Source organism: Ctenopharyngodon idella, chromosome 8 (genome assembly GCF_019924925.1).
Source record: "Ctenopharyngodon idella isolate HZGC_01 chromosome 8, HZGC01, whole genome shotgun sequence".
Lineage (NCBI taxonomy): Eukaryota > Metazoa > Chordata > Actinopteri > Cypriniformes > Xenocyprididae > Ctenopharyngodon > Ctenopharyngodon idella.
In genome coordinates this window covers 5,975,255-6,002,114 of record NC_067227.1, presented here as the reverse complement: position 1 = coordinate 6,002,114, position 26,860 = coordinate 5,975,255, and the positions used below count along the sequence as shown (strand labels likewise).

Sequence of the window (26,860 nt, the reverse complement as noted above, 5' to 3'; positions counted from 1 at the left end):
CACACACGATTTAATGTCTTCAGTGGCACAAAAGTAGCGTGTCGGTGCACAATTCTATCTTTTGCTGCGATCGCCGCGGTTTCGAATCCACCTTTTTCCGAGCTTGCTCTTCTCTATTTTCCCATTACGTATCACATCAGAAGGGCATTTATTTTCAATAAAAATGAAAATGATGTTCTAAAAGTGGAAATAACCTGCCTAACGAGTGTTTAATAATGTTAAATGTATATTGGGTAGGGTTAGGGGAAGGTGTTGGGAGTGTTTTTATTCTCCCAATAAAGCAGCATCTATTTAATTTTTTTTTTTTCATTTTACTATTGTAAATTGATCTAAAGCATGAGAAAAATATGTATGAACTTGGTATGCACCACAATACATTATACTGTCAATTACAGTAAAAGTAAATTCAGCATCCTCTGCACATTTGGCCAAATTTCATTACAGTTTACAGTACTATAGCAGTATATTGGTCTTCTGACGCAATATGTCCCTAGGCACTCATTTCTCAGTTCTGCAAAAATACAGTACACATAACAAATGGCTACAAAGAAAGTTGACAATCACGAGATTGAGGCTGTACAGCGTGCTACAGTTTACTGTACATAGAATAAAATTTCCCTCATGTAAAGTACTGGTACTGTGTAAGTTTAAAACCCCTGTAAATGATTATTTCAGCTCTCTCTCAGATTTTGACTGGTGTGTCATCAGTTTTGCTACCTAATGTTGTCATTGTTAAACGTTTTAAGAAATGTGTCTTTGTTTTGAGAACTGAACGAATGGTTTGGGAAATTGGGCCAACTGAATCACGTGTAATGTGTTAGCAATTGAGAAAAGCTAAAATACATTTAGATTCTTACCCAACCCCGCTATTATTTTCTGTGATCGGGATCTTCTTATTGATTTCATGTTATTGTTTCGTTGGAGTTAGCCGGGAAGCAGTAAATGTCCGATTCACGAACAAATGGAAAAACAATTCGTAAGTGAACTTGGCTTGACTGTGTGCTTTTGACTTACAAAGAACCGGTTCATAAGAGTAATTTGTTAATGAAGTTGACTACAATGGGCGCGCTGTGTGCGCGTGCAACCATCATGCACAGTTTACTGAAAGACGTGTTTCTTGACATTATTTTGCGTTACGCTGTCTTTTTTTAGGTCATCACATTGGGGCAAGCGACTTTACTGTCACAAGAGCTGCAATCTTTTCTGAAGAAAGGGGCCATAGAGCATGTTTCCCCCTCTAGAGAGAGAGTCAGGTTACTACAGCAGATACTTCTTAGTTCCCAAAAAGGACAAATCAAAGCTCTCAAGTTCAAGATGTTAACCGTAAAGATGATGGTGTCGCAATCCAACATCACGATTGGTTCCTCACGATCGATCTCAAGAAAATGCTTCACATAGAAAATGCGTCCTCTGTGATTCCTATGGGCCTCTTGCATATGAGACCGTTTCAGTTGTGGCTCAAAGCCAGGAGGTTTTGTCCAAGCAATTCCCCCACGGCAAATAAGGGCAAGGGCATGCGCTGAGTGCTTTGTGTCCTTTCTAAAATCCATGTTTATGGTAAGGGTTACGCGCTGCGGCTTCTTTCCCTTTCTATGTGGCTCAGACCCCGGTTTTTCACCTTGGGTCCCACTCTATATGCTTTGATGTTGCAAGATGCCAACAAAAGACGCTTCCCGTACGGGCAGGGCAGCGGTCTTAGGTGGCCGTCCAGTCCAAAGGGATATGGTGAGGTCATCATCTCGATTGACACATCAATTGCCTCGAATTGATGGCTGTATTTCTGGCCCTGAAGTACTTCCTCCACCAGTTAAGGAGTTGCCATGTCCTAGTGCGGGTGGACATTACTGCGGTAGCCCCTTGCGACGTCTAGACAGGCTAGTGCAGCACATTCTGCTCTGGGCTCAGGACAAGAACGGAACGGAATATGGTTCTGGGAGGTAATATCTCTCCTCGACGGCTTGCCATTGGTGATACCGAAGAGGAGGGCCATTCTGTCTCAGGTGCAGGGGACAATATTTCATCCCCTGACGGAGATATGGAAACCTTCATGTTTGGCCCCTGAGAGGAACCAACTGAGGGACACAGGGCTTTCACCTGATGTTATTGAGACCAATTTAAATGCTAGGGCTCCCTCCACTAGATCAAGTTATGCCAACAAATGGGGTGTCTTTGAAAGATGGTGTATTGCACACAATGCAGATCCGGTTAACTGCCAGATTGCTACAGTTCTGGATTTTCTGCAGGGAAAATTATCAACAGGCACATGCCCCGCCACTCTCAGGGTTTATGTGGCCGCTTTTTCAGCTTGCCACGCTCTGATTGGCAGGCTCATTCCACCAGGGGGGTTTTTGGCGGGGGGCGCCCTCTTACAAAATGTTTGTGATGCGGCAGGTTGGTCCTCTCTGGACACATTCATAAGGTTTTATAGTTTGGATGTTCATGTTACTCCGGGCTCTTGCGTCCTTGAGTCAACATCGCAAGCTAGTGTCTGAGACTCTCTGCGCTTTGTGACACACTTCACAACCTGGGGGTCCGGACACACAGGGCGGCGGCGTGGGTATTCTTGTTCCTATAGAACTAAGCGCAGCTTTGAGTGTAGCCTTTGAAAGGGAACGTCTGGGGTTACTTCACTGTAACCCTGTTCCCTGAAAAGGCGGGAACGAGAAGCTGCACTTCTTTGCCGCACTGGGATGTCCCAGGACTGCTCTTCAGACAAAATATCTGCAGATGCACCTGCGGTTCATCTAATTATAGCCTCGCCTACGACGCATTCCAATGACGTCATGCAGGCTATAAATATAGGTCAATTTCATTGACATTGTTTTACACATATTCACAGCTAGTCACGACTAAAGATGTTCCCATAGCGCTAAGCGCAGCTTCTCGTTCCCGCCTTTTCAGGGAACAGGGCATTCGGGGCGTTCCCCTAGAGGCTGTTGGCGGTCCCTATACAAACGACCAATTGACAAACGAACCGCGACCTTCAGTGGAGGATTGTACATGGGGCCATAGCCACGAACAGACACGTGGCGCACCTTAATCCTTCTGTAGGGGTGGGCTGTCCTTTTTGTTCAGAAATTGCAACGGTTTTTCATTTATTTGTACAGTGTTCTCGATTATATGATCTTTTTTTTCCTTCTGTCTCAATGGTTTACTCTAATTGGTGAAGCTTTCTCCTTTGAAACATTTATTTATGGTCCAAAATATTCAGCAAGTAGAAAAAATAAGTTGACTTTACAGAATTTTTTTGTCTGGTACAGCAAAACTTGACATCTGGAAATCTAGAAAAAACAAACTGATAGGACAAGGTGCGTTGAATGTGCTGAATAAGTTTATGGGACTTGTGGCAGCTTGGCTCAGGATAGAGCATGCTTATGATAGCTTGGTGAAATGTGTACAAGTGTTCATAGATATATGGGGTATAAATGAGGTTTTATGTATAATTGATGAAGATGGTGAGTTGTTGTTTGCCTTTTAAAAATGATGGAGTTTTTATAATCTATTTATTATTAGTGTCTGTATGTCTGTGTGTAGTATTTAGTTTATTGGTTTGTTGGCCAATTTAATTCTTTATTTTTATTTGTATGGTTTAATTTTTTGGTTTGTATTTTTGCAAAGTTTTTCCTGTGATTGAAAATACTGTTTTAATAAAGGTGCTTTTCAAATTCAAAACTCTCTCTCTCTCTCTCTCTCTCTCTCTCTCGTTAGTTAACGTTAGTAACGTGCCTCATTTTTACGGTGGCCGAGAGAGATCAACGCGCTGCAACTGAAGAAAACACATGCAAATAGAAAAAACACCAGCAAATAAAGAAAACATCTTCATTAGTTTGACAACACGTGCTGCAAAAGTTCACAACGCACCCAAATACAGAAACGACGATGACGACGATTTGGCCATTTCTAATTATTGGGGGGGACTTGTCCCCCTCAATGTCTATGGTGGTTACGGCCCTGTGCTGAAGTAGAACTCTCATTGCTGAGTTTTTAGTTTCACTTTCTGCAGTGAATAATTGTCTGGGATTTGAGATATCAAATCAAGTTAATTAATAAAAAAATGGTATTATTAATGGTATTATTATTAATAATTTATTAATAATAGTTTTTATGCAAGCCCCCCCCAAATCGTTTGTCCTGGCTCCGGGACTGGCACAGACCACAACGAAAATGTTTTAAGGGGACACAAACAAATGACGAACCTGGCTGGGACCGCTTATTGTTCAATGTTTACTCTTCAGTGGTGTGCACCAGAAAGGTGTTGTGTTTTTTTTTTTAATTTAATTTTTTTATTTTTTTTATTTTAACATCCTGCTTGTGAGCAGGCCTATTTGCAGCGCATTTCTGTATTTGAATGTGTTGTGAACTTTTGCAGCGCGTTTCTGTATTTGGATGTGTTGTGAACCTTTGCAGCGAGTTTTTGTATTTGGTCGTGTTGTGAACTTTTGCAGCGCGTTTCTGTATTTGGATGTGTTGTGAACTTTTGCAACACATGTCTTGTCAAACTGATGAAGATGTTTTCTTTATTTGCTGGCGTTTTTTTTTTTTTTTTTTTCCTATTTCCTATTTGCCATTTCCTATGTGTTTTCTTCAGTTGCAGCTCGTTGAGCTCTCTCGGCCACGGTACATTTGACTTTTTTAGCTATTAACAAATCTGACCAAACTGCAAACATTCCAGTGATGTCTGTGAATAAGGGATGCGCTCGCAGCTATATAGTTGTAATTATTTATGTTGTTATATATTCTATTGTGCATGGGCCCGTGCAAAAGTAATAATTAATAAAAAAATATAAGCAATAATAATTTGGCAAACATGCAGTATATAGTAATACAGTTTTATATATTATATATATATATATATATATATATTTTTTTTTTTTTTTTTTTTTTTTTAAGAAGTCTCTCATGGTCACCAAGGGTGCACTTATTTGATCAAAAATAGAGTAAAAACAGTAATATTGTGAAATATTAAACTGTTTAATTGTAATATATATTAAATGCAATTTATTCCTGTAAAGGCAAAGCTGAATTTTCAGCAGCCATTTCTCCAGGCTCTAGTGTCACATGGCATGATCCTTCAGAAATCATTCTAATATGCTGATTTTGTGCTCAAGTATCTCTTCTTCTTCTTCTTCTCCTCAGTTGAAAATGTTTGTAGTGCTTCATATTTTTATGGAAACTGATACATTTTTTTCCAGAATTCTTTGAATATAAAGCTAACAAGAATAGCATTTGAAACAGAATCTTTTGTAACATTGTCTTTGCTATCACTTTTGATCAGTTTAATGCATCTTTGCTGAATTTAAAAAAACAAAAAAACAAAAAAACTGTAGCTCAGTGGTCATCACATACTGGCTATTTTTCTTTAAACCTGTAAAGGTTCATGCAGTACACTTACCTGCTTTGGGGTAAGTGGCGATTAGAATGTCATCAGGTCTTGCTTGAAAGTTTTTCACCTTTTCCCAGTTGTCAGTGAAGTAGTGGACCATAGAAACACCCTCAAAATCAAACAACTCAGGTCTACGAGTTAGCTTCATCTGTAGTATTGAAAAATGTCAGTTTAATGCTGAAGCTTCATTGTATGGACATTATTATATAATCATCACAGGCCATAAACAGTCAATGTCAAAACCTGTTAACAAGCAAGATTTCAGTTACAAAATCAATGAATAGAGTAATAAGTATGGAGAAAAACATTCATGCATTTCATTGTTCTAACTTGGTAACATAAGGGTACATAAACAATAATGTATTAATATTTACTTCAGCATGAACTAAATAGTAGTGAATGCATGAACTAATCAAGAATTAATGAAGAGCTAACCTTAACTGCGATCTGAGTCATATAGATTTATGCATGAATAATGGGAACCTTAACTACATTGTTAGTACTTGTTTGTTAGTGTCATGATCACCAGCTGGAGTGCCCTTGATAGCCACCAGAGGGCACTCTACCCCAGACTACTGCCACTCAGTCAAGGACTACATTTCCCATAATCCATTGCCCAGGCTCATCATGCTTGATTACATTCAGATAATGCTCATTAGCTTGTTAGTCTCTGCATTTACAAGCCTGGTTTATTCTGTCATTCATTGTGAAGTCTTGTATGTGTCAGCACTGCATTTCTGAGTGCTCATTTTGGTTTCCTGTTCTTTGGTATTGACCCTGTTTGCCTGTCTTTTGGATTTACTCTGTTTGACTGTCTCTCATGGGTTTACCTGTGTTCCTGTGCCCTGTTATCGTGTAGACTTTACCCTGTTTATGACCTTTTGCCTGTTTTTGGATTACCCTTCAATAAACTACTGCATTTGAATCCTCAGTCTTGCATCTCTGAGCAGTTGCATAACAGATAGTTAATGAATTAGTAGCCTAACATTTAGGGGAAAACTAAACCAATCAGGCTCTATAAGAATATACGAGAAGGATTCTGACTTTGAATTAAACTTGAATAATTTAATATTGCCATAATGTAAAATTTTGTCATCTGCAGCTTCGTCATAAACATCATTGGATGGTACATTAGTTTGCAGTTATTTACATGGATCCTTATCAAATGTAGAAAATGTTAAATACACTAAACATCACCAATAATATGACAGTCTGATTATTTCCCTTCAAACTCACCCTCCTGTGGTTTATACTCAAACAGGACCCATATACACTACAGTTAAGGGAATGTTTGCTTGGTATCACTTACAGTTCACTCTCCATCCAGATGCAGAAGGTGAATCTTACTGTATCTCTGCTTTGTGACTTCTTGAAAAGCCACCAAATGACCCTACTTGACATCACTTACCTGGGCTGAATACTGTGTGTGTATTTGATGGTAAGTTTGAAAGATGCATCATCTTTCGAACATTTTAAAGATCACAGCATTGAACACACTTGGGAAGCATTATCATCAATTTTTTTTCCTTGCATTCTGCAGATATCTTACTACTTTTGGGCCTTTCTCTATACTCTGATCTTAACAAACTTTATCTGTTAGATACTGTACAATATTTGGACTTTATTATAAACTAGTGAATAAGACATATCATTTTTTTAAGCTTATTTGCTATTACAATTTCCATACTTGATTCATTTGTCTTATTTTCTATTTTATTTAATAAAATGTATTCCTTTTATATCTAGGCTCCAGGCTTACCTGCCTGGATTACACTGCATCAATCATCGATAAAATAATGTACTTTATGTGCAGTGCTTCTATTTTGGCTGCCAAGGCTTTTGCTATAGGCTTAAACTCAGGTGTGTTTTGTTTATGTTTTTAATTAATTTATGAAGCCACTGTAAACTTTATTGTTACATATTATTATATTGTTATATTTCATTGCTATTATATTTTGTGCAGGCAATTAGTTTATTTTGTTGTAAATAAATAAGCCTGACAATGTCACTGCCAAATACATATAAGTAGTCTATTGTGGTATTCCGCCATGTTTCTCACTTACACAACCCCAAATCCTAAACACAGGGCTTACAGAAAATCCAGAACTTCCCACTCATATTTACGACTTTGTGGTGGCATTCAACTTGTAAATATGATATTTCCGACATGACGCTAATTTGTTTTGATTTCTCCATGAGAGTCTCTTAAAAAAAGATAGGAAGCGCAAGCTTCAACAGTGCAACCTTGTTACCAGAAATACACTATCCATTAAAGCTGCAAGCAGCGGTGAAAGGGCCCTCGCACCTGGGCTCACCGCCACCCATTGGCCTTAGGAAAACAGTGAAAAGTGGGCGCCATGCATGTAAGCGAGTAAATACAGGAGAATTATGGTAAAATCATTTAAAAGTGCCACACTTCCTACTGCCAACAGGTGGCGCTTTGACCATAACTGAATATTGCAATGTAGATGTCATCAGGCCAGGACTATTATCAAACGTGAAGTTTGGAGCAGATCGGACATTGTATGCCTGAGTTACAACAACTTCCTGTTTCGTGGCGTTAATCGCATACATTAGCACTTAGCTAAGTGATGCATGATTTAACGTGTTTCTAGCATGTTTGGTACTTCGTGGCATATTGAAATGAGTTCCTGGGATTGAATTACAGTGTGAAGCATGCCATTTCCTGTTGCCAGCAGGTGGCGCTACGACTAACTGAATATTGTCATATAGATGTCTTTAGGCCAGGACTCTTATCACACATGTGAAGTTTGAGGCACATCAGACATAGTATGCCTGAGTTACAACAGCTTCCTCTTTCATGGCGAAACATCAGACTTTGTCAGGCCGCCACGGACACACCCTCCAACGAAAACTCAAGATCTTTGATATTTATCATCACTAAGGTCTTAAGATTAGACTGACAACATATGATGTTGATCTGGTTAAATCTCTATGAGGAGTTAATCACAGTGTAAAACGACATTTCCTGTTGCCCACAGGTGGTGCTATGACTGTAACTGTATATTGTCATGAAGATGTCTTCAGGTCACTACTCTAATAAAACATGTGAAGTTTGGGGCAGATCCGATATTGTATACCCGAGTTACAAGAACTTCCTGTTTCATGGCGAAACATCGAACTTTGTCAGGCCACCACGGACACGCCCTTCAGTGAAAAATCTAGATCTTTGCAATTTAACATCGCAAAGCCCTTTAGATTAGACTGACCAAATATGACATTGATCTGATTAAAGCTCTAGGAGGAGTTTGTTAAAGTACAACATCTGGAAATGGCAAAAAAATGGCAAGTTAATTCAAAATATCTGACTTCCTGTTCAGTTTCAGATTTTGCTCCAAAATCTGTAGGTATTGGGCTGTTAAATGTGTGTACCGAATTTCAAAATCTACGTGAAATGTAGCGCGAGGGGCACTTCATTAGGTGGCGCTATCGAGCGATTTTGCCCCGCCCAATTCTGAAACCCATAACAGACGTAAATTTTCACCACTTCTGATGTGTGTGCAAAGTTTCATGAGTTTTCAAACATGTTCAGGCCCTCAAAAATGCAATTCACTTTGGAGAAGAATAATAAATATAGCTGCAAGCAGCGACGATGGGCCCAAGCCCGGTGGCACCGCCACCCCGGTGGCTTCAGGGCAACTGTGCACAGTGGGCAATAGGCATTTAAAACGGTTAAACATAAAAGGTCTTTGTCAAATTCAGACCACATTTACCGCAGCAGCTGGTGCCTCTATGATCACAAACCACCATCCTAATCTGTCATGTTTGTGTCTTTCTCAGACAACCACTATAAAAATTCCAGAGCAAACTACCTACTGTTATTTGCGCAAACTCAACAGTACTCTGAGAAATCTAATCCAGTGTAATGTGAATTTCTGTGATTGCTGATGTTATATTACCCTAACACTTCTCCATGTGTTTTTTGACCTCCCTGAGCTGTTGTTTGCGCACCAATCTTATGCACCAAAATCATGCTTTCATTTAATTTCAGTATGGGTGGTATTTGATGTAAAAATAAAAATATTATAAAATTAATAAATAGAGCCAAATCACGGAACTTGCAAAGATGATTTTAATATCTGTCTCAGGTAAGAGTAAGGTACGTGTCTAGATTTTTCTGCTCACTTATACAAGTTTTTTATAAACAGCCACTTTTATAAAATCATGTGAAATTTATGTAAATATGGGTTTTGAATAAATTAGAATTATATCAATAAGTAATTAATTTAAAAACATATGCGTCGTACGTGATGCTCGCAAACACAGCACATGAACTTCTGTAACGCCCATGTCTACAAAACACACACTCTCCTTTGTAAAAAAGGAAAAAAAAATTCTAGTCTTGTCTGAATCAATACATGAAATCATAGTTGTCGGGTAATAAGAATTGTAACTCGTGTCATTTAGAAAAGTAGTCCTGTCCAAATAGTGATATAGTGTCATAGTTCAATTTTAAATGAGTGTGAAGTTATAATTTGCAGTGTGTTTTTATATTTTAATTAACTTAATTATCAAACTAATAATATAATACTATATTGTCAGTGACCTACAAATAAACTGGATTCATTAGCTGCTTCAGGTGTGTTTGATTAGGGTTGGCACTAAACTCTGAAGGACAGTGAGTCTGCAAGAAAAGGGTTGAAGAACTGATCAAGGGTGTAAAACTGACACACACACACACACACACACACACACACACACACACACACACACACACACACACAGATAATGAGTGAGACTGAGGGAGCAAGGGGGAGGGGGAGGACAGAGAGAGAGACAGAGACATACTGAGAAGATCATTTTAAACAACAACAACAAAAAAACACATCTAAATTGTGACAAAGTATTCTTTGATAAATGTTTAAATATACCTGCACATACAATATAAAATAAAAAAGAAATCATTGTTCCATGTATCTAAACTATTGCTCTATTGCTTGAGTTATCCAACCCTGTTTAAAAATAGGTATATGCTGCCCTCTAGTTGTCACTCTATGTATGACATTTATCCATTTTTCAATCAGATATAATTAATCTGCCTATTTTTAACTCACACATGCTTTTTGAATTGAAAAAAAAAAAAAGAATAAAATGTTTATTTCAAACATTTGTATTATTCTATATATAAATTAATTGTGTATAGTGTTTTTTTTATAGAAAATATGAGTCATTCCATTTCCCTTTTTTGACATTACTTCAATCTATCACCATGGCAACACCGTTCGAGATATCCATTATCCGTTCTCAATTTAACATCTTCAATGTCTTAGCACCATGGTAAAAAATGTTTGGTCTGAATTGAATAAACCCCCTAGAAGTAGTACTTTAAAATTCAGAGCCTGTTTATTAAAAAAAATCCACATTCAAACCAAAATATCTGACTTCCTGTTGGTCAGAGCTAATGACTGTAAATTAGAAAGTTGTCCGGCTTAATGAGACCAATATGTGTACCGAGTTTGGTGACTGTAGGTTAAACTAACCCCCCCACTTTTGTCAAAAAAGCTCCCCGCCCATTTCCACGGTTTTGCCCATGTCTACTGGTTGACATCTCTGATGTGTGTTTTGAGTTTCATGCAATTTGAAGCATGCTAAGAGTCTCAAAAGCTTCCAAAACGAATATTAAAGTTTGATGCGTTGCCATGGTAACGGTGTTGGAGATATCACAATTCTTTTCAAAGGTCTACATCTGCCATGTTTTGACATTATTCTAATAAAGTTTGAAGCAAATCGGATAAAAATAAGAGGGTGATCTCAAAGCAAGTTGAAAGTGACACACTTCCTGCTGCCAGTTGGTGGCGCTATAACTTTGACTCACAATAGTCACATCCATGTGATCAGCCTTGTACAACGAAAACACAGCTGACCTTTGATCAAAATCAATCAATGTATGCAGATATTATAATACATTTCTTGTTTACCTTTTCTCGCCATAAATTTGTTGCCTCGCCACGGCCAAACCATTTGAGATATCAAAAATCGGCTGGCAATTTTTTCATCATCAGTGTCTTGACTTCATGCTGACCGAGTTTGGTGGTGATCGGATTAATCGCCTAGGAGGAGTATATCAAATTCCAGAGCATGCGTTTTTCAAACAACCCATAATAACTGACTTCCTGTTGAGCTGGCGTATAACTTAGAGCACGAAAGTTGTTCGGCCCGATGAGGTCTTTATGTGTTCTGAGTTTCATACTAATACATGCAAGCGTGTTTGATATATGGCCAAGTTTTTGGATCCCATTCAAGGGGGCGCTGTCGAGCCCCCATGCCACGCCCAGGTCCCAGCCTCTGCGGCGTCCTAATGGCTGCAGATTCTAATGTGTGTGCCAATTTTCAAGAGTTTTTGAGCACGTTAAGGCCCCCAAAAAGCCCTGGAAGGTTGAATAAAAAAATAAAAAAATAATAATAATAATCCTTAGGAGAACAATAGGCCCCTGCGCCTTCGTGGCTTGGGCCCTAATAATAATAATAATCCTAAAGAAAACAATAGGGCCTTCAGCCTTTGGCTTTGGCCCTAATAATAATCCTTAGAAAAACAATAGGGCCCTTCGCCTTAGTGGCTTGGGCCCTAATAAACGGAGCAATTCCAATAGGGTCCTTACACATCGGTGCTTGGGCCCTAATTATCAATCACTGTTTACACTGAATGTAATAAATTCAGAATCAAGAAGTTTTAATTAGGCTATGCTTGTCCAGTCGGGAAATCCACTTGTCCTGGACAAGCGTTAATGTCGAGCCGTTGAATCAGGTGTATTAAATGAGGGAGACATTCAAAATGTGCAGTGCTGGGCGTGCTCCTGGACAGGTTTGACACCCCTGTATTATTGTGTCATGATGATTGTAATTGAGGAGACACATCATAGTTTACTCACTGTTAACAACTTACTAAAATCAGGACATGACTTATTATTGGATCCCTGGTGTTAGTACTGCCATAAGGAGAACTTTGCCCAAGTGTGTACCATGCAGGCATCTCCATGGAACTACAGGTCATCAGCATGTGGAAATGATCTATCCAATCAACTCGTCATCAGCAATTACCACATCTATCTTATCAGCATGAGAGGAAGCCTATATATACAGTGGTGGTCATAATTATTGCAGAGCTGCAGAGATTAGTTGAGTCTTGAGTCTCAGAAAGCCTAAAAAAAATTATCAAACAGCACCTACATCCCCACAAGTTGGTCGGGAGGGTTTCAAGAAAAATCCTCTGTGCTCATCCAGAAACAATCTCCAGCATATTCAGTAGTCAGACACGACTGGAACTTCAAACGGGACCGGCTTCTATGGTCAGATGAAACTAAAAAAAGAGCTTTTTGGCAGCAAACCCACCAGATGGGTTTGGTGCACACATGGATAAAAAGTACCCCATGCCCACGGTTAAATATACTGCTGGATCTTTAATGTTGAGGGCTTATTTTTCTGCTGGAGGTCCTGGACATCTTGTTTAGATACATGGCATCATGGATTCTATCAAATACCAACAGATAAAAAAAAAAAAAACTGACCGCTTCTGCTAGAAATCCAATAATGGGCCGTGGTTGGATCTTCCATCGGGACAATGATCCAAAACAAACATCAAAACCAACACAAAAATGTGTCACTGAGCACAAAATGAAGCTTCTGCCATGACCATCCCAGTCCCCTGACCTGAACCCTAAAGAAAATGAGTGGAGTGAACTGAAGAGAAGAAGCACCAACATGGAGCTGGAATCTAAAGGGTCTGGAGAGATTCTGCGTAAAGGAATGGTCTCTGATCTCTTGTCAGGTGTTCTCCAAACTCATCAGGCATTATAGAAGACAACTCAGAGCTGTTATCTTGGCAAAAGGAGGTTGCAAAAAGTATTGAATAAAAGGGTGCCAATAATTGTGGCCAACACTTGTTTTGGAGAAAAACATTTATTTCATAAGTGATTTTCCCCCCACTTTCAATTCTTTTCCTTCAATGAAAGGTTAGATTTTTGCTAATTTTATGAATTAAAGATCAAAAGGATAAACAATGCAGATTTATTTTTATAGTCATCTTTGATCATATTTACCAAGGGTGCCAATAATTATGACCACCACTGTATCCATAGTTGACTCCCCTTCATTCCTTGACAGTTTCCAGCATCCCTCCAAAACCCAGACTCCTCACTCTTGGCTTATTTCTACCACAGCCAGGAATACAGGGGGAGTACTCTGGGTTGGGGCCAAATACAGATCTCTGAGCCCTCAACTCGGACAGCACGCCAAATACGCATACCATTTATTCTGACATATTTGTAAGTGTGAACTCATGAACTGACAAACTACCATTCACACATGTTGGAGTAGATTGCTTTGGTCCCTTTGAGATAAAGCGAGGAAGAAGAGTTATGAAACGTTATGGAGTAATCTTCACATGTTTGACGATAAGGACTGTTCACCTTGAAATAGCAGCTTCTCTCAATATACAGACTCATTCATTTATTCATTAATCCATTTGATCACATATCGAGATCAAGGAACTGAGATGCTTTCAGATAATGGAACTAACTTTGTTGAGATTCTGCATGAACTGCAGGATGCAATGAGGAATTGGAAACACAATCAGACCAACACATTTATGCTTCAGAAAGGGATTAAGTGGACTTTTAATCTGGTTCACACTTAAAAGGAATATGGGAAAGACTTATAAAATCAATAAGGAAGATTTTGAGTTGTATTCTTAGAGGACAACGTTTGAATGATGATGGTCTCTTTTGTGAAGTTGTGTTAATTCTTAATTATCGTCCTATATCCTGAGCATCTATGGATATTAATGATTGGAAAGCTCTTACTCCTAACCATCTTCTCCTTCTGAATACACAGCCATTTTTCCACCTGGACTGCTTAAGAAGGATGATGTGTATTCTTGACGAAGGTGGCGATATGTTCAATAGGTTCAATACATGAAGACTTATTTTGGATGAGATGGATCGGTGAATATCTACCACAACTGCAAGAATGCCAGAAGTGTCTGGTGAGGACATACAACTTTCAGTTGGGATATGTTGTGCTTGTAGTGGACGACACAGCACCAAGGAGTTCATGGATTATATGCTGGATTATTCACACCAAGATAAAAGAAGGTTAACATGTCAAGTGAGACTCAAGACCAAGAATACCTACTTGAACTGGCCACACAAGATTTGAAAATAAAAAAAATGACATGATGTGTAGCCAAGTATGGTGTCCCCTACTCAGAATTTGTGCTCTGCATTTCACCCATCCAAGTGCACACACACATCCTGAGCCTCAGGCAGCCATTTTGCTGCAGCACCCAGGGAGTGAATGGGGTTAGGTGCCTTGCTCAAAGGGCAATTCAAGTTGTGCTTAATGAGAGTGGAAGGGAATGCTGTTCATTCACTCCCCAAACCTACATATCCTGCTGGTACTGAGACTTGAACCAGCAACCTTCGGGTCACAAATCTGACTCTCTAACCATTAGGGTTAGATCCGACTCTCTAACCACTACTGCCCACTTGTATTCTCTAAAACAGTTTCATGATTAACTTATGAGACTCCTAAATGACTTACATTTTGACAGACTTGCATGACTAAAGACACTGACTATAGATAGTTTAATCGACATGTTGATTTTTTTCAGTTGATTATAGACATTGCTCACACATTGAAGAATTGGACATTTGCACACATACACATTTGCATATACATATGTATTTGTGAAAATAGGATGTATCATATTTAAGATAAATATAAGAAAATAAGAGATGCAATATATGCATCAAGTTTGCACTGAAATGCATCATGGATTTAATACCCACTACTTATGCTCTCATCGGATACAGGTGCTGCTAAAGAAAGTGAACTTGGTGGGTTGGTTAAATGGGTTGAGTGGATGGATCTAGTAGGGTGAGTCAAATTTGATTAGATAAAATAATCATTAGTCATCCAGTGTAGGTCATAAAGCTACAGATGGCAAACATTTAAATTATGACAATATTATTCACGTTATATTCAATTAATATTATAAATATATATAATTACAATTATTCACATTTTATTCAAAGTCAGAGTACTTCTTGTTTATTATTAAAGAGCCTATTTGATTTAATGCAATAACTATCATTTAATTAAGGTTGCCGTTATTCACGCATGAATCCATATGATTCCGGTCATAGTTAAGGTTAGCTCTTTAGTCATTCTTAGCTCTTAGTCATTTTTTTTTTTTTTTTTTAAACTTTAGTTATTGGCATTTATAACAAATATACAGAAAATCCACCATGTAACAAGAAAAAAAAAAGAAAAAAGGAAGGAACATTTTTAACCCGCTCCCACAATATCCCCCCTTCCTCTTTTAGCTCTTTATTCATTTTTATTAGCTCATGCATTCAATACTCAATAGCTCATGTTGAAGTTAGTATTAATTCAAGTATTAATACATAATTAGTCATGTACCCTTATTGTACAGTTTTACCTATAACTTATGAATACAATTATACTTCACAATTATTTAATTATTATATTTCTAATGTTGATTAATGGCAGAAATATCCCTGTGATAAAACTTTCTATAGTGCCTTTAAACTCCAATCATGTGATTTTCTTTATTTCCAAATCATTTTCATATGGTGTCTATGATTTCTCATTTATAACTCACCCATCCTTATTCCTAAATTTCCACACCCAAGGGTAAATAAAACAGCTTTTGATTAATAAATCAGGTGAGGTATTTCTTCAATTATATCGTAAAATAATTTCAAGAAATGTATTTACTCACTGAGGACAAGTCTGGGATTTCCATTATGTTGAAAATGTGTAACTGTAAATCTCTTGATCCTTTTTGTTTGCTCCTCTCTTCTGCTTTCCTCAAATGTTTCATGCAGCTCTTCCGTGTTAAATTATGTTACATGGTGTAATAATGCAGTGATTGTCTTCTCTCTCTGTCGCCCTCTCTCTCTGGACTTTACACTCAACCTCAAACAACAAGTTATGTAAGTTCAGACAGCCTTTCCTCCATTCACTTTTCAACAATGATTGTCACAGATGAAATCTGAGTCCCCCCACCTCCTTCTCTCTCTCTCTCTCTCTCTCTCTCTCTCTCTCTCTCTCTCAATTTGAATTATGAGTACCTTGGCATGTCCTCATAATATAGGGGGTGTGGCCTGAAGTCTGAATATACACCACAATAAAAGGACTTTGGTCCACATAATGTAGGTCAAATCAGTGTACACACATTTTTCTTTGGACATTCCATTGACTTGTATTGTTCTCCCCCACAATGTAGGTGAATGTTCTTTTGTTACAGTATAATATCCTACTTCATCTATGACTTCTTTCTCCTTAAAAGCTTTTTAGGTAGAGCATTGTACTATGCTATACCTTTTAGAAAACAAAACAAAACAAACAAACAAACAAACAAACAAACAAATACATTGTTACCAGAAATTTGATTTAATTAATTTATGTTATGACAAAACAGGGCTAGTGGAGCCCCTGAAAAACTAGGTTTGGTTGGTACAGAAAGTTAGTATTTTTTTCTCTGAGACTCCAGGAAGTGAACAGGCCCTTTCCCCCAGTGTCCCAGATTAGTTCCAGCTAGGCTGTGGTTTTTTTTTTCTAAAATCCTGGAACTCTGTAAAGAAAAAACCTAGGAATGTATTTCAACACCACTGCATTATACCCAGCATTGTTTTTTTTAGGACTTTAGTTCTGTTCATGATAGAAATTATCTTTTTACGTGTTTTTTATTATTATTATTATTAATCTTTCTGTCTCTTTCTGTCCCTCACTCCTTTATTTTCCCTTTTACAGCCTGTCTTTCAGCTTCTGTAAATTATCATTGGCTGCCTGTCAAGTGACAGTTTCAGAAGACTGAAAACAACTAGAGTAGCTAAATTGCAGCAATAGTAGTTAAAAAGCAGCAACTGCAGGGTCTAGCTCATCAATGACATTTACACTTCAATCAACATGATCCAAAGAAAAGGAAAGAGAAGATTTATTTATTTAAATTTCCAGGGTTCTCAGAAGCAGAAGTCAGAGTTGGGTAAACTTCTATAGTGGTGACTAGGAGATGACAGCAATATTTTTCTTTTCCAAATTGCTCCAATAGCAAAAGAAAAACAATGATAGCATTTCCCAAAAGAGGAAAAAATATACAGACATTACGTTGGTCAAAAGATGTCATATTTGCCATCACTGCCTCAGCTGTTGTATTAGAAAGACCCTCGCAGCAGTGTTATTTTTTTATTTTTTATTTTTCCCACTTACTGTCAAGGTCATAACTAACTTACAAAGTATAGCGAAATAAATGTGTATTAAATTTGTTAAAAATGAAAACTATATTGATAACTGTGGAAATGTATCATCATGGTTTGTGAAAAGGGTCCATGGAGTTGTATGACTGTTACGATTTCTTGATTGGTCTAGGGGAGAAATGCAACAGCAAAATGGATGATGGTGAATGAATGTGTAACAGTATGAAACCACCTCATCTCCAGACCCAGAACTGTTTTACAACAACTCAAATAACCACATATTTCACAAAAGAAATTCGTTTTTATTTACAAAGTTATACAAAAGATAAATAGAGGTATCAGACTCAGAGGGGGGTATTGCCAAAACAACAAACATAAATCAGTCTAACTCCTCATTAGCCAAATTACCTAAACTAAAAAGAAAACAAAAGTACAGCAAAATAAATCTCCCTAGCTAACATAAACAGGAGAAAAAAAAAGGTCAATTCAAAACAAAATGGCACTCACCTCCCTACTAACCCCACAATAAAGAAATATATGAATCAAACTAGAAAACTTCACGTAAACCAAAGACAAATAAGATTAATCAAAACATACAATAAATGACTATAGAAGTTACCACTCACTTCTGTATTTTAAGTCTCAATCATAGAGTATAATAAGAGAGACAAAGGACAGAAACTCTACTTCAACAAGTTCAACAAATGAGGTAAAGACACACAGAGAGCCACCAACTACTTGCTTTAACAAGTCTGGGGTTGCAGATGAGACTTCAAAGCTGTTGCACACTTCAAGCCACCGCCAACGCTGCTCTTCTTCTTCTTGTGCGATTTAATGGCGGTTGACAAGCCAACTTATGGTGTATTGCCGCCACCAACTGGACTGGAGTGTGAAGCATTAACGTGAAGGATGAGAGGGGAAAAAAAGGGAGATAGTATTAATATGAAATTTTAAATTCTACTTTCTAATCCTGTTATCTTTAGAAAACTAAGAATTTCTCTCATAGTCTGTCCTGAGGCACAACTTAAAAGATTTGATATAGTGAAATTAAATAATCCTATGTTTCTCAGTTTCTTAAATAACTCCTCTCTTTCTTTGGTATATACTGCACAATGTAGAAGTACATGCTCAATAGTCTCTGCTTCATTGCATGTAGTACATAATCCTGACTGATGTTTCCCTGTTATGAATAATGAATGATTTAAACCAGAATGTCCTATTTGCAGTCGAGTAATAATTATGTCTTCTTTTCTCGTTAAAGATGCAATATGTAATATTTTCTGTTCGCTAGAGGTCGCTAGAGGCCTGTTCAAAACAAAGGCGTAGCTTGATGACGCCAAGTTTGAGCGTGGAATGTTGGGACATGTGGTCTTCACCTCAACGGCCGGTGGAAAAGAATTGGGATAAGACTCGGGAAGAAATCATGTTCATGGATGCGATTATTAACGTTACTGTAGTATGAAGCAGAGCAGGACCGAGTGTTGTGGGAGCTGAACGAGGCCGCTGGAGCGATTGCGCAACACACGCCACAAGCAGCAGAACTTTTATTATGCCGCAGTCGCCGGCGCTGCTTCCGCTTTTCCGGTCATGAGTATGAGGTAACGCAGCTCTGTTTATCATATTAGATACATTTGAGTGTGTTGAAAATGTTATAACGTTACAATGTGCGTTCGCTCGGTGGCTGCTGTGAGACACTGTTGCACACTGCAGTAAGCTAGATCGATTTTAGAATATCATTAATAAATTCTGGATGGCTTGTGTTGATAAATGACATGCAATTAATTTTAAAACGTATTGTATGATGGAGAAAATGCTGTATTACTGTTACTAAATAAAGCTGCATCTGATTATGCTTTGTTAGCTACTTCACAAAATGTGTTTTTCTCTGAGGCATGGTAAAGCATGGTACTCGCAAAAAAATCAAGAAAATTAGATTTAAACAATAAGATTAAACGTGTTGAGCTATATAACAATAATTAGTTTTCTGTCTATAAATATATCAAAACAGTTGTTCCCTTGTCTATTAAAACATGTAAATATTAAAGAGTCTTTGGTGTTTCCATGGTTTCTACAAAATAAAACCAGAAACCAAGGGTAACGCGGGTATGACGCAATTGACAGGCGACTCCTCACACGTCCCGGAGCCTTGGTTAAAATTGCAATTTTCTCACGATTTACAAATAGTTGCAAACATTTGGGATATTGTAAGTACTCAAGTGAACAAAATATATAACACTGGCCTAGTGGTTTTTGGATATTTTACTGCAAAATTCTTACATATTGCACCTTTAAAGAATATTCTCCTTTTGCCAACTTGTTTTTGGATTCTGTATAAGTGTGTACTGTTGTGTCTTGTACAGATGGATTAGACACAGGAAGCATGATGAAGTAGGATACTTTTTAATAGTCCCATGCAACAGCACAGCCATGTATACACTCTACCTCTACACTACTTCACTGGTTCCTCTTTTCTTTTCTAACCCCTTAGTGACACCTAGTTTGTGTCACTAAGTGTGTGTCAATTGCGTCATACCCATGTTACCCTTGGTTTCTGGTTTTATTTTGTAGAAACCATGGAAACACCAAAGACTCTTTAATATTTACATGTTTTAATAGACAAGGGAACAACTGTTTTAAACAAACTACAGCTCGTAGTTTGGTTTCTGGTTTTATTTTGTAGAAACCATGGAAACACCAAAGACTCTTTAATATTTACATGTTTTAATAGACAAGGGAACAACTGTTTTAAACAAACTACAGCTCGTACAAAATGCAGCAGCTAGAGTTCTTACTAGAACTAGGAAGTATGACCATATTAGCCCCAGTTCTGTCAACACTGCATTGGCTTCCTGTTAAACATCGTATAGATTTTAAAATCTTGCTGATTACTTACAAAGCACTAAATGGTTTAGCTCCCCAGTACCTGAGCAAGCTCTTAATGCATTATAGTCCTTCACGTCTATTGCGATCTCAGAATTCAGGCCAGCTGATAATACCTAGAATATCAAAATCAACTGCAGGCGGTAGATCCTTCTCCTATTTGGCACCTAAACTCTGGAACAATCTTCCTAGCATTGTTCGGGAAGCAGACACACTCTGTCAGTTTAAATCTAGACTAAAAACGCATCTCTTTAACCTGGCATACACATAACACATTATCAATTTATTTTTTCAAATCCGTTAAAGGATTATTAGGCTGCATAAATTAGGTCAGCCGGAACCGGGAACACTTCCTATAACACCAGATGTACTCATTACATCAGAAGAAGAATGGCATCTACGCTAATATTAGTCTTTCTGTTTATCCCGAGGTTTACCGTAGTCAACCGGATCCAGGCCGCATCCAGGTGAGATTGAGGACCTACGCCTTGACACGACCACAACGCACCCCTGAAGTGTCAGCAGAGATTGAGTCAACTAGATCATCCATTGTGAAGGCCTCATCGACACGACAGCCAGTGGCACAGTTCCTCAACAAACCATCCATACCGGCATGATGAATACGATGGATTGAACTGGATTGAACTGGAATAAATACTTCGAATGTCGCGATCCTATCGGACTTGTGATAGCTACCTGAATCGTAACAAAGCACTGTTTGCCAGAGGAGAACTGGCCCCCCGACTAAGCCTGGTTTCTCCCAAGGTTTTTTTTCTCCATTTTAACACCTATTTGCCACCTGTTTGCCACCTGATGTCACCTGTTGGAGTTTGGGTTCCTTGCCGCTGTCGCCTTTGGCTTGCTTAGTTGGGGACACTTGACATTTGACATTTGATATTCAACAGTGCTTTGCATCTGCCTACATTGACAGCATTTTCATTAAGAGCTGCTGTGCAGCCAAAATTATATACCATTTATCACTGTAAAGCTGTTTTGACACAATCTGCATTGTAAAAAGCGCTATATAAATAAAGGTGACTTGACTTGACTTGACCTAGTGTCAAAACAACATAACATATTCCCCTTTTACTCAAGAACACTTTCACTTAGAAATTACCATAAGAACACCTAAATCTGTAACTCAGTTTCTTTTCTTTGCAAATCACTTCCTTTACTTTGAATGCACTACTAAATATGGAATTCAAGAAATATCCAATATAACAGCAGGCTTCAAATACAAAAGAATTTTTTTTCTTTTAGTGCACAAAGTCTTTCAACCACCTTGGAGAGTATCTCACACGCTGAGGACAAGTTAAAACACACTCATCAGGCCCAGATCTGGGTACATCTGGGGGGGGATCACTCCTTGCCCTCCAGCCGCATTTCGCGCTGCAGCAATGACATCATGTGCAAACAATCTATTCCGCAGCTGTAAATTGAGGTCCATTATCCGTCACTAAGCACTCCGGGTTCCCATGATGACTAAACACAGAAGTGAGGAAATGAATCACTTGCTCACTGAAGACACGAACGCAACTTCAGGCCATTTACTATGACAGTCCATAAGAGTAAGGGCATAGCGGCAATCCTAGGTAGCTGACTCGAACAGGCCCACTACATCCATTGCTAGTAAGGGCACAGGCTGAAGTGGGGCAGAATGTACTTTAGCGGTTTTGTCTGAAGCCTGACACAGGTGGCATGATGAGATAAAGCACATAACCGACTCATCCATCCGCGGCCACCAGTATAGATCGCGCAGTCGTTGCTTAGTGCGCACGATGCCCTGGTGTCCCTCATGCGCGAGCATCATTAACCTGTGGCGTAATGACACAGGTGCAATGAGACGTGATCCCCTAAGGATGAAGTTGTCCGTTGCAGCAAGTCACTTAAAACATATTTATTTATATTTCAAATTTGCACATATCATAGCTGTACATACAAAATTGTCTATATTATATATTGTGGTTTTTTGCTATTTACTATTTTGCACATTGTCTATCTTGTATATTTAGGGCCCGAGCACCGATGGTGTGAGGACCCTATTGGAATTGCTCTGTTTATTAGGGCAAGAGCACCGATGGTGTGAGGACCCTATTGGAATTGCTCCGTTTATTAGGGCCCAAGCCACTAAGGCACAGGGGCCTATTGTTCTCCTAAGGATTATTAGGGCCCGAGCACCGATGGTGTGAGGACCCTATTGGAATTGCTCTGTTTATTATTATTTTTCCGCTTCTTCTTCTTCTTCTCCCAAATGAATCGCATTTTTGAGGGCCTAAACATGCTCGAAAACTCATGAAACTTTGCACGCGCGTCAGAAGTGGTGAAAATTTATGTCTGTTATTGGTCTCAGAATTAGGCGTGGCAAAATGGTCCGATAGCGCCACCTACAAAATTTCAACGAAGTGCCCCTTGCACCACGTTTCACGTACAGGTATGAAATTCAGTAGACACATGTAACAGCCCAATCCCTACAAAAAAGTCTCTTGGAGCAAAGTCTGAAAACCAACAGGAAGTCAGATATTTTGAATTTTCTCTGCAAAATTTGCCATTTCCAGATGTTGTACTTTAACGAACTCCTCCTAGAGCTTTTATCAGATCAACATCATATTTGGTAAGTCTAATCTAAAGGTCTTTGTGACGATAAATTGCGAAGATCTAGATTTCGCTAAAGGGCGTGTCCGTGACGGCCTGACAAATTTCGATGTTTCGCCATGAAAAAGGAAGTTTATGTAACTCGGGTATACAAAGTTGGATCAGCCCCAAACTTCACATGTTTGATAAGAGTCCTGGCCTGAAGACATCTACATGGCAATATTCAGTTACGGTCATAGCGCCACCTGCAGGCAACAGGAAATGACATGTTTTACACTGTGATTAACTCCTCATACAGATTTAACCAGAACCACATCATATTTGGTCAGTCTAATCTAAAGGCCTTAGCGATGTTAAATTGTGAAAATCTAGAGTTTTCACTAAAGGGCGTGTCCGTGGCGGCCTGACAAAGTCTGATGTTTCGCCATGAAAGAGGACGCTGTTGTAACTCAGGCATACAATGTCCGATCTGCCCCAAACTTCACATGTGTGATAAGAGTCCTGGCCTAAAGACATCTATATGCCAATATTCAGTTAGTCATAGAGCCACGTACTGGCAACAGAAAATGGCATGCTTTACACTGTAATTCACTCCCAGAAACACATTTCAATATGCCACAAAGTACCAAACACACTAGAAACAGGTTAAATCATGCAACAATTGGCTAAGTGCTAATGTATGCGATTAACGCCATGAAACAGGAAGTTGTTGTAACTCAGGCATACAAAGTCCGATCTGCTCCAAACTTCACATGTTCGATAATAGTCCTGGCCTGAAGTCATCTACATGGCAATATTCAGTTACGGTCAAAGCGCCACCTGTTGGCAGCAGGAAGTGTGGCACTTTGAAATGGCTTGGCCATAATTTTCCTGTATTTACTCGCTTACATGCATGTCGCCCACTGTTTTCCTAAGGCCAACGGGTGGCGGTGAGCCCGGGTGCGAGGGCCCTTTCATCGCTGCTTGCAGCTTTAATTATTATTATTCTTCTCCAAAGTGAATCGCATTTTTGAGGGCCTGAACATGCTCGAAAACTCATGAAACTTTGCACACGCATCAGAAGTGGTGAAAATTTACGTCTGTTATGGGTTTCAGAATTGGGCGGGGCAAAATGGCTCGATAGTGCCACCTAATGAAGTGCCCCTCGTGCTACATTTCACATAGATTTTGAAATTCGGTACACACGTTTAACAGCCCAATACCTACAAAAAAGTCTCTTGGAGCAAAATCTGAAACTGAACAGGAAGTCAGATATTTTGAATTAACTTGCCATTTTTTGCCATTTCCAGACGTTGTACTTTAACAAACTCCTCCTAGAGCTTTAATCAGATCAATGTCATATTTGGTCAGTCTAATCTAAAGGCCTTTGCGACGTTAAATTGCGAAGATCTAGATTTTTCACTGAAGGGCGTGTCCGTGGTGGCCTGACAAAGTTCGATGTTTCGCCATGAAACAGGAAGTTCTTGTAACTCGGGTATTCAATGTCGGATCTGCCCCAAACTTCACAAACAACGATTATATTTTTCTCTGTGCAGATATTTTAATGCAATTCACAGACAATCTCAGTGCACCTCTTCTATTAACATGTTTTCAATTTATAAATTAAAATTAATATTCAATATTCAAAAATAACAAGGTGGTGTAACCGTCCTTAAAATTATGGAAAAATAACTTAACCCTTGTGCATCAATTTAAAAAAGTTGCTCTGAGATACTTTAGACAAAAAATGTCTGTCAAAAAACGATCATAAAAATGTTACAGACTTAGCACAGACTTAAAGAAGACCCTTGGCAGATTATTGTTAAAGTAAAAAAAAAGTAAAAAAAAAAAAAAAAAAGATATAGAGGGTTATAGAGGTTTAAGTTTGTGCAAATTAATTATGAACATTATTTTATTTTTAAAAAATACACCGTTCCCAGTCTACAGTGGTCAGTATCTATCAAAAGTGGTCCAAGGAAGGAACAGTGATGAACCGGCGACAAGGTGATGGGCGGCCAAGGCTCATTGATGGATGTGGAATCAGACCCGTGTGGTCTGATCCAACAGACGAGCTACTGTAGCTCAAATTGCTCAAGAAGGTAATGCTGGTTCTGATAGAAAGGTGTCAGAATACAAAGTCCATCGCAGTTTGTTGCGTATAAGGGCTGCATAGCCGCAGACCAGTCAGGGTGCCCATGCTGACCCCTGTCCACTGCCGAAAGTGACAACAGTGGGCACATGAGCATCGGAACTGGACCACGGAGCAATGGAAGAAGGTGGCCTGGTCTGATGAATCATGTTTTCTTTTACATCACGCGGATGGCCAGGTGCGTATGTGTGGCTTACCTGGGGAACACATGGCACCAGGATGCACTATGGGAAGAAGGCAAGCCGGTGGAGGCAGTGTGATTCTTTGGGCATTGTTCTGCTTGGAACCCTTGGGTCCTGCCATCCATGTGGATGTTACTTTGACATGTACCACCTACCTAAGCATTGGTGCAGACCATGTACACCCTTTCATGGAAATGGTATTCACTGGTGGCTGTGGCCTCTTTTAGCAGGATAATGCACCCTGCCACAAAGCAAAAATGATTCAGGAATAGTTTGAGGAGCACAACAACGAGTGTGAGGTCCAATCGAACAAACCAATCGAGCATCTGTGGGATGTGCGGAACAAACAAGTCCGATCCATGAAAGCACCACCTCGCAACTTACAGGATTTACAGGATCTTCTGCTAACATCTTGGTGCCAGATACCACAGCACACCTTCAGGGGTCTAGTGACCACCATACCTTGATGGGTCAGTGCTGTTTTGGCAGCAAAATGAGGACCAAACAATATTAGGAAGGTGGTCATAATTATGCCTGATCGGTGTATATTTAATAAAGCTGATGAACTGAAAAACTGCTAAAAAAACAAAGCCATAAATCTAAATAAGTTGTGTTCCAAATTTGAGGTTGATATATCAAAAAATTAGCTTTCAGTAAGATTTTGTTTGGGTGCAGTACCAAACTTTTCCCATGCTAATGAGTCAAGTCAAGTCACCTTTATTTATATAGCGCTTTTTACAATGCAGATTGTGTCAAAGCAGCTTTACAGTGATAACTGGTATATAATTTTGGCTGCACAGCAGCTCTTAAAGAAAATGCTGTCAATGCAGGCAGATCAAAGCACTGTTGAATATCAATTGTCAAGTGTCCCCAACTAAGCAAGCCAAAGGCGACAGCGGCAAGGAACCCAAACTCCAACAGGTGACATCAGGTGGCAAATAGGTGTTAAAATGGAGAAAAAAACCTTGGGAGAAACCAGGCTTAGTCGGGGGGCCAGTTCTCCCCTGCGAACAGTGCTTTGTTACGATTCAGGTAGCTATCATAAGTCCGACAGGATCGCAACATTCAAAGTATTTATTCCAGTTCCATCCAGTTGAGGATTGTATTCATCACGCCGGTATGGACGGTTTGTTGAGGAACTGTGCCACTGGCTGTCGTGTCGATGAGGCCTTCACAGTGGATGATCTAGTTGGCTCAATCTCTGCTGATACTTCAGGGCTGTGTTGTGGTCGTGTCAAGGCGCAGGTCCTCGATCTCACCTGGATACGGCCCGTATCCGGTTGACTACGGTAAACCGCATGATAAACAGAGAGACTAATATTAGCATAGATGCCATTCTTCTTCTGATGTAACGAGTACATTTAGTGTTATAGGAAGTGTTCCCGGTTCCGGCTGACCTAATTTATGCAGCCTAACAATCCTTTAACGGATTTGAAAATATAAATTGATAATGTGT

At 39.0% G+C, this 26,860-nt stretch overlaps 1 protein-coding gene across 4 annotated transcripts in view; it reads right to left on the bottom strand.

Moving 5' to 3' along the window:
- The window catches only part of LOC127517616 (cytosolic sulfotransferase 3), a 139,124-nt gene that overhangs the window by 92,705 nt on the left and 19,559 nt on the right, over positions 1-26,860 (bottom strand). The window contains exons 1-2 of one of the 4 annotated variants that reach the window (XM_051903511.1): positions 16,146-16,395; positions 5,393-5,531 (exon numbers count right to left, since the gene is read on the bottom strand). The exons of 1 other annotated variant lie outside the window; for it this stretch is intronic. In XM_051903511.1, the coding sequence (XP_051759471.1) occupies positions 5,393-5,531; positions 16,146-16,247 (241 nt within the window). In that variant the 5' untranslated portion in view covers positions 16,248-16,395. Of the gene's footprint in view, positions 1-5,392; positions 5,532-16,145; positions 16,407-26,860 lie in introns of those variants that run through there. 2 more of the 4 variants (XM_051903514.1, XM_051903512.1) reach the window with 2 other exon arrangements.